This window comes from Belonocnema kinseyi, chromosome 9 (genome assembly GCF_010883055.1).
Source record: "Belonocnema kinseyi isolate 2016_QV_RU_SX_M_011 chromosome 9, B_treatae_v1, whole genome shotgun sequence".
Classification (NCBI taxonomy): domain Eukaryota; kingdom Metazoa; phylum Arthropoda; class Insecta; order Hymenoptera; family Cynipidae; genus Belonocnema; species Belonocnema kinseyi.
In genome coordinates, this window is record NC_046665.1 from 43699406 (window position 1) to 43708666 (window position 9261).

The 9261-nt window shown below is 30.2% G+C and overlaps 2 protein-coding genes across 2 annotated transcripts in view; one reads left to right on the top strand and one right to left on the bottom strand.

Annotated features, from left to right (window-relative positions):
• Positions 1 to 9261, bottom strand: part of LOC117179727 (transcription factor IIIB 90 kDa subunit) — a 28011-nt gene that overhangs the window by 2845 nt on the left and 15905 nt on the right. Inside the window, exons 6-15 of the mRNA XM_033371774.1 lie at positions 3555 to 3704; positions 3103 to 3196; positions 2843 to 2975; positions 2674 to 2764; positions 2368 to 2493; positions 2202 to 2290; positions 1992 to 2124; positions 1801 to 1905; positions 1484 to 1685; positions 596 to 753 (exon numbers count right to left, since the gene is read on the bottom strand). Coding sequence (XP_033227665.1) covers positions 596 to 753; positions 1484 to 1685; positions 1801 to 1905; positions 1992 to 2124; positions 2202 to 2290; positions 2368 to 2493; positions 2674 to 2764; positions 2843 to 2975; positions 3103 to 3196; positions 3555 to 3704 — 1281 coding nt within the window. The remainder of the gene's footprint in view (positions 1 to 595; positions 754 to 1483; positions 1686 to 1800; positions 1906 to 1991; positions 2125 to 2201; positions 2291 to 2367; positions 2494 to 2673; positions 2765 to 2842; positions 2976 to 3102; positions 3197 to 3554; positions 3705 to 9261) is intronic.
• The window catches only part of LOC117179728 (BTB/POZ domain-containing protein 6), a 7982-nt gene continuing 5703 nt past the window's right edge, over positions 6983 to 9261 (top strand). The window contains exon 1 of the mRNA XM_033371776.1: positions 6983 to 7182. Coding sequence (XP_033227667.1) covers positions 7092 to 7182 — 91 coding nt within the window. The 5' untranslated portion in view covers positions 6983 to 7091. The remainder of the gene's footprint in view (positions 7183 to 9261) is intronic.

Below are 9261 nucleotides of genomic sequence, written 5' to 3' on the forward strand. Positions count from 1 at the left end.
GGAGCTCTTCTTAATATTTTGACACCAAAATCATGTCGATACACCTTACCGACTGCGAGTAAAGCCACCCACGCTTTAACTTGACAGACTGTAATTTGTTTTAATACCTTTTCCATCTACCATAAACTTAAAGTTGGAAGTCTTCAAAATTTAACAATTATGCAAACAGAAAAAGCTTTAAAAATTAACATGTGTAGCTTTCTGTTTAAAAAAAAAAGGAAAAATCAAGATATTATTTTTTGCAATTCACACATTAACAAAAACATGTTAGAATCACGTTTTCAAAATGGAATTTCTTTTAACGTCAAGGGCTTAAAATTTTGCAACTCATATCGTAATCATAGCAATTTTTTTACGCGTTCATATTCATTCACAATTGAATATTTACAATATATTACGTCCCTTCCAGTTTTTTTATTGAAAAACATAAAAACTATTATCTTTTCAAACTTATTCTTAGGCTCGATAACTTTCTAATTGGAATGTTTCACAATAATTTGGATAATTGAAATTATAATGTTTTATATGTAATGGATTATTTTTTAATTGATCTATCATAATTAGTTCATTAAAAATTATAAAAATGTATACAAACCAATATCTGCAGCATTGTCAGATTCCATTGGTTCTACTGCAGGTTCACTAGGTCCTGAATCCACATTTGATTTCTTCCTATTTCTCAAAACGTCCTCTCTTAGAACTTGGAATTTCGGCGTTGCACCTATGTTCAGTCTTTCGAATCTTGATTTCGGCCTGAGAAAAATATAAAATTACATAAATAGTATTTTCCGTAAAAAAGTCCAAAATGCGAACTTTTTTACATTACGAAACACTATTACAGTCATTCCTCGTTTATTGCACACTCGTTTATTTCTACTCTCATTTATTACAAGCAAAGCGGCTCGTCTATCGCAACTTCCCCAGCGAGGTTTGACTGTTTATCAAATGTATTTATATTTATTTCTGCAATACGGTCTGGGGTTGCTTATTTAGATATTGCAAAATAAAGTAAAATTTTTATTTATCGCGATTACTTTAATACTTGTTCCATATTTTGCCTTAAATTTTATTCTCGGCTAACCTGAAAAATTTAGCATTTCAATAAATGTATGTTATTACAATACATGATATGCATTGGTATTGAAACAGTAAAGTTTCATAGTCTTTTTTCTAACTGAAAAAGTGCAAATCCTATTAAAGTAAAAATAATTTTACTGAATAAAATGGTATTGTATCTTGTATCGTTTTTCCGAAAAATTCAATTTTTTTATTTTTAATGCTATTTTTCCCGATTAGAACAAAAAGTATGCATCCTATCAAAAAATGATTAACAACAAATGTATAGCTCTTTTTTAGTGAGAAACTTTTTATCTATTAGTTATTTTCATAGTTCATTTTCTCTTATTTCTTCTTTATTTTGTAAATGCTTTAACTTTCTTAATTTGTTTTTTATCGGAAAAAGTCATAAGGATAAATTGCTTACTTTGCAGGGGAAGAGGGATAACTAAACCTCTCCATCTTCACTGGCGAAAGGAACGGCGATTCAGGAGCAGGAACAGGAGACGAAACAGAATCAGGAGCTGGTGGATTCGAATGATTCAATCCTACATCCAAGCTCTTTAAGACTTCGTAATTAATCTTATTTGATATACGCTTCTCCTGTAACATCTTCTCAATTGCTTCACCTGATGATACAAAAATAAATTTTAATTCAGAAAATTAAAATTCTTTAACATAATCAAGTTTTATATTTAAAATTTAGAATTTTCTTAGTTATTTTCAACACGGAAATATTTTTACCTGCACTATTTGCAGGCGTTTGATTGTTCTTTTTTCTGTTCGTTCTTCTTCTCTTTTTTTCCGGCTTTCCTTCCTCCAGTTCTCTTAGTCGTTTCTCTTCCTTTTCTGCAATAAAAACGTATTTATTACACTCATTACCTTCCTGTTATAATTCATTTTTATGATTTTTAAGTCACCATTCTTGAAAGTACCTTGTTGCTCCTTTAAGTATTGAGCATTGACGTCATTCCACAGAGTAACTTTACCTAGCGATTCTTTTTCGGACATAATATATGAATCGAGCTCTTCATCATCCAGACCTGTTAAATCGAGTTCTCCCGATATCTAGAATTCAATTAAATTACATTAATCAAATGTAAAAAATATATAAATGAAATATCAATTTAAATTAAAGCGCTTACATTTTCAAACGGCAGAGAACGCTTCTCTTTGGTGGCATTTTCCTTTCCATAAAAAGAGGTCGACAATCCCATAGATGCAATATCCGGACCTGAATTTTTACCAAATTAATTATTGGGATTCGGATTTTTTTCTAATGAAAATTACAGAAAATACAAGCGTACAAACCTAGTTCAACAACAGGTTCTTCCGCATCTCGATTATAAGCGTCGTCAGGATTTTCCGATAGACAATCCTGGATTATGTTAATATTGCTTTCTCTAATAAATTTGTCGGCGTCGGTCTCTTCAGCGACTGTGGGAAAAAATTTTCTTACAATTTAAAACTACTATTCCTATTTAAAACTATGCCTGCTTATTTGATTATAAATTAAATTATTATATAGATAAAGCAAAAATATATTTCCATAAAGTATTCTATCCGAGACTTTATTAATAGATAATTTGATCAAATTAAAATTTTTTAAAATCTTACAGATATGTCGCATAGTTTTCGTGGGTCTCTTCTCCAATTGCTTCATAATGGCCTTTTGAAGTTCGTCCAATTCTTGTTCAACGTTTTCCAACTAAAATGCAAGATATATTTATTTGTTATTTCAATATCATTCAATTTTATTTTCGAAAGGTTTGTAAGAGATTCATACTTTTTTCAACCGTTCTTTATCCTTTTTCCGCGCCATTTTAAAAGAAGGTGGATCTTGTTCTTCTTCTAGGTCAACATGCATGAATTCTTCCAAAGTCAGAGCACTAGATGGAGTTTCTCCGAATTCTATTAACCTGTTAAACAAATATCATATTAAAATCAATGTAGAGCCAAAAAATAACTTATTTGAATAATTCTTACTGAATATGATTATTGAAAAAATTGGTTGATTGATATAGATGACAACAATATAATAGATACCTTTTACGTAAAGTAGATTCGTGAACTTTGACAATTTTTACAATATCTGCTGGAGATCGATTGAAGTCATGCAATCTTGCTGCTATCAAAAGAGCTGTTAGAAAATACAATTTATTAATAAAAAATAAAACAATGTGACAACGAATTTAAAATAAAGTAATTTAATTCAAAAATTATTTTGAAAGAATACCCATACATTCTTTTTGTACATATTTACAAATTATAATAGTCCATTATGTATGAATGGCGGAAAAAAGCGACTGACGCAACTCGCACACGCCTTTATCGCCTTCCGCCCATGATAATCATAGTTTTTTTTGTCCATAACCTGCATTGAAATTTCGCCTTTGAAAACATGTGAAGCGGGAGGAAAGTCGATTATTCCTCCCGGAAATTGAACATGCACAAAAAGGCATATTTTCGGTGCAAGTTGGACGCAAATTTTTGTCTACCTGCACCAATAACTCCAGAAGGTCTTCGGCCACTATGAATACTATCTCTTTTCATTCTGGCAAGCAATCTGTTTGCTGTTGTTTCCACTTCGATAGACTTTTTTCCAAATTCGAGCTTTCCTACGAATCTCATTACGTATATACACGGATCTGAAATCCAAATAAGCATCTTTGTAAAATAGGAGAAAATATTAATTCAATTTGTGGTACGAAATTGGAATATTTCTTTCAAAGATAGAAATATCATTATTTTATCTTTGATGTTTATACTTGTAAAATTATATGAATCCAAACGTGTTTTGAATTTGAAACGACATGCAATTTTAAGATTTAACATATAGATCATTTGAAATTGAAAAGTGACAAAGTTTCTAAAGTCTAAAATTATAAATATCTCAATTCTGAGGCTTTCAATTTAAAATTTTAATCTATTTCATTTTTATCAATATTCTAAGGCTACAAATAATGACTAATATTTCATTGAGAATTTAAATGTGGAATACATACAAATTTTGAATTGTTTAAACAAATTTTCGAAAATAATACCTTCAAATTCATGAGATCTAATTAATTATAATAACTATAAATGGTAAACACTTTTAAATGATTTGTAGTTGTCAATTTGTAAACCTTTCAACTTTCAACGTTTATAAAGCAGAAAGTAAAATTTGACAGCCTAAAAAATTGAAATAGTACAAATTTCTAGAACTTGTTAGAGTAGAATTAAGTTAAATTTCCGAAACAAAATTGTCGACTTATAAAATACCCGACACTGGAAAATGTCCTAAAAATAAAATATGCTAAATACAAAAATCTGATGAATCTACTTTTTATATTTTTTATTATTTAACCATGTTTTCAATTGTTTAGTTTCGGTTATTTTATAATATTAGGAAATTTTCCTGTGTTGGCCATTTTACAGTGTCGGATATTTTATGATTTCGTCAATGTTTTTGCGGAAATGATCTATTATGTACCGGGAATTACCAGATTCGATAATCTTATAAACTGTCGGCAATTCTATTATTCGAGAATGCCAGGCAGAAAGAAACTGGAAAAAAGTTTTTTCTAAAATATGCAACTAATTCGACTGTATTTATTTGAAAGATTTTCTTTCTCAACAACCATTAAAATTGTGGCATATTATGGATGATAGTAGTTAATTAAGAAATATGAAGTAAGTATTTACGTATTTAAGAGGTTTCTGTATTTTCTGATTGAAGAAATTTAAAGTCAAACGTTCAAAATTGAGCCACTTGAATGCATGTAGTTTTGAATTTACATTAAAAATATTAATTAGAGTCAGGACGAAAGGACAAACCTTGAAAAAAAATATTTAATCATATACTTAGAAGTATCATGATATCATATGCGCCTTTCTATTATCACTTCAAAAAATCTTTTTATAAGTATCTGATCAATATTGACAATCCTACTCTAGAAATCACTCATTGGTAACTCTCATATGTAATTCAGCGCCACGATACCTTTAACACATATAACATCTAAACTTATATTTTATATAAATAAATTATATCCCTTTCTTTATGGGTTTGCAAGCTGATATTTAATATTTTGTTGTAATTCTGCTACCCTTATTCAGTATCAATTTTATTTAATCTCACACAATGGCGGTAGCAAACTCGCTCTCGCATTTAGTACTATTGTCGAATAAGTCGTTAAAATCTGGTGTACTATACAATTACAACTTAAGTAATATTCTTCGAGTAGTGAGTGTATTCTATTTGTTGCTGTTGTAATAGTTCCTGTATCCCCTGTTCCTTAGAGTGCTATTTAGCTCTAGGGACTTATGCTAAATAAATAAACAAATATGCAAATTGTTTGTTCAACAAATTATTTTCGCATCTTTTTTGTATCGCTGTGAATGGATTTCCAATTAGCTAAGTGTATTTAAATTGTAACATTATTGAAAAATATAACATTTCTTATCAAAAGACTTCGTATGCAAACCTTGAAGGTTTGTAATGAGCTAAATTTTCAAATCTACTATTTTGACATATTTTGATTCAACCATTTAATTCAACCTCAGAAGCTCAAAAGTAAAATTTTTAAGATACATCCAGGTGTGCATGTAACTTTTTTTGTTCATCGTAACTCGAAAAGTGAAAGAGGTATCATGATCAAATTAGTGCGCGTTGTAGCTCTGATTGATATCCAGATATGATAGGATTTTGAGCTAGATTGGTCATTTGGAAGTAGTTTTTTTTTTTAATTTATAGATTTCAAAAATGTACCTTCTTCATACGAGGAAAGCTTGTTTCATCTACAAAATGCATCCATACGATATTAGTGTAATTGTTCGCGTTTTCGTGACGCATCGATCGACCTTTTGTTGAAACTTTCATGACCTAATAGTACAGGTTTATGAAGTTTAAAAAAATGGTTTATTCAGTTTATATGAGAAAAACCTTTTTGATCATCCAAACACAACAGTGCTATATATAGTGTTTTTATTCTCATCTTGGAGATGCATCGATCGACCTATTACTAATCATCTATGATTCACTCACCAGTAACGATTTAAGAAATTTCAAAAATATTCCTTCCACGATCGCTTATGATCTAGAAATTTTCGTTTATAAATTAAAAAAATATATATCTTTTATCTTCTTAATACGAGAAAAACTTTTTTAACATTGGGAATATAACAGTAATGTATATGTTGTATCTGTTCGCGTCTTCGAGACACATCGATTGTCCAAATGAAGTAATTGTTCCCGTTTTCCAGTCGTGTAGACTGTAGATTGATCTATTGACGAACTTTCGACGACATACAGCAACTTTGAAAGTTAGAAAAAAAATTACATTATTTCTATGAAGAAAACTTTTGTTTTAATTTGGAATATAACACTACAGTAAGTTACAAAGTTCTGAAATTATGATTTGTGCTAAGACAAAATCATGAACTTGAACAATGTTGGAAGTATCCATTTTCTTCCTTTGTCAGATAAAACCCTTTCTCTACGAGGAAGCAGATTTATGTGATACATATGAGGAAGCAAAATGCTCATAAAATAAGCACAAATAAATACACCCATATTAAATACATCCATAATACTTCGCAGCGTTATGTTTAATCAGAAATGGATTTATCTTCCCCATTTTTCGTGAAAAAATTGCCCTATTTCCGCTTTTATGAGCTTCTTTTGCGCTGTGATCCCTGAAATATGTTTTCTTGAGTTTTTCATAAAAATTAACAAAGTCTCAAACTGGTTTGTTCGGCTAGCACTAGATTAAAAAGCGCCCACAATGTGGAATTCTGAGAGGCCTGGGATAGCCACAGAGATGCGTAGGTACAGAGATGATTTGAAGCTATAATAGTAGTGGTACAGCCTATCTAGCAGACTAGCAGATAAATTGGCAAGTATCTTTTGGACACGCGCGTTCTGCGTTATTTCCTCCTATCGACCGACGTACTGCTGCCAGAACTCGTTCAAAATGGAGATCGTGTAGTTGAATTCGCAGCCAGTTTGCGCTAAATTTAAACGAGTAACGAGTATCATTAAGGTGCTTGCCATGTCGAATCTATATTCCAAAATTGGTACCAAACCAGTGAAACGATTTCAAGACAACATTGCTGTGACTCAAACAAATGCCTGGGTGAACGGTGAGAAAGCCAATTCTTCTATTGCACCCATCAAGAAAAAATCTTCCTAATACATCAATAAATTAAATTGTTTCTAATCAATCGACGAGAAAAAGTCATTATTTAGGCCTTTGCGATCAATTAAATTAAAGAATTCGGGTTTCTAAAATTAAGTTAAATAGGAACTTCATTTAATCAATTTAGAATCGGTTAGGACTGTGCGATAGGCGTATGCATTATTATTCCGGGAGAAAAATAATTTTAATTAATTCGTAAAAATGAATTCAAAATTGGTAACTTTTTAATATCGAATTCTCGGTGTGGCTTTTGGAAATATTTCAGGTACTGTATATTATGGGAATCTCTTGCACGAGGTGGGAGGAAACTGAAATAGAAAAATCAATGTTAACTTTTTATAAAATATGTATTCGACGGTTTTAAAAGTATTATAATTATTATATGTATGTCGCCTTGGATCCGTTTGGATTTTTAGTTGTTTATGGATTATTTTGCAATTTAAAAAGTTATAAATTGCTTGCAAATTGTAAGTCTTAATAGTTTAAAAAGTGTATAAAGCATTTAAAAAGAACAAATTTCGATTCGGAATCGTTCTAAATCGAAAATTACAGATTGAAACATTCAAAACCAGAGAACTTATTTGAAAGCTTCAGAATTTGATAACTTGGATTAAATAAAATCCACAAGAATCATCGAAAATTTAAACATTCTATATATACTGAAAAAGATAATACCATTTCAAGAGCGAATAAAATACTTTTGGATAGATCACTTTTATTACAAGAAAAATAAGAATAAATTAATGTATATGATATAGGTAATAATATGTATAATAATTTTCATCTTGTTCCTGTTATAAACCTATAAAATAATTCCGAATAACCACAACAGCTAAAATATTCGAACAGGAATGAGTATCAGAAAAAAACAATAAGCCCAAACGACTCAATTAAGGATCCTTCTTTTACTTTTTTTGACTTCATCCCCCATTCTATACCGGAAAACGAGTTAACTACTCGCAACTACTCGTAGGAGTCAGAACATGAATCACATGTGGTAGTGTTCATATATGAGAAAAAGGTCCAATCAAAAGGGAAAATCCTGACGCGCAACTGTTAACGGTCAGAACTCACAACCAAAATCAAACAGTGTGAATGTGAAAAAGGTGAAAAAGCATCTTGTTCTGTGATGTTCGCGAAAAATAGAGACTTTATGAATTCGTGATTTTATGTCCAACTTCGCAAACAAAGAGCAAAACATGTTACGCTAAAAAGTGCCAAGTGTTTCGCCGAGGCGATAAACAACATGTCCATGTTCACTGACGGTAAACTTTCATTAACTAACCTATAGCTATCACGAAGCTGCTCCAAAATGGTTTACTCGGTTCACTCAAACCACGAACCTTTAACTGAAATATTTATCATACTAATTTCAGGATTTAGCCAATTTCCCTCATGTAATAAAAAAATTCATCTCGTTTGTACTACATTAAAAAGAATAAAAAACGATTCCAGGTCAATTGATTACACGAAACGCACATAACCTCTATTTATTTATATTTTTATTTTGACCACAATCCTTCAAGTTTTAATTTATTCAGCATTTTTTAGAAAAAAAGTTTGATTGCAACTTGTTAACGTTTCTTGAGGATGATTAAAGATCGGTATCCTAATATTTCATTGTCATACTGTAAAAAATATTATGAAAATTACGTTAGGGTCGATATAGGGGTAAGTGTGATACGAAATTACAAAATTATAGGCTTTGATTAATGATATTTCAAATATTTAAGAAGATTCTTTTTAAAAGTTTGGCCAAAATTATCTTTGGACTTTCTAATTTTAATATGAAGAAATATATTTTTTTTCTTTGGTAGTGTCGACGATTTCCGATTTTCCGTCATTACGGTTAAGTGTGGTACGTGTAAAAAAACTAAAATTTAAACTTTACAAGATTGTACTTTCGTAACTATAAATTAAACATCCACTGATTTTTATAATGTATGTTTACTTACATTTTTTTCTTATTTCTGAATTGTAAGTTTTCTAAAGTGAATTACAAAATATTTGCCTGTGTAAATAA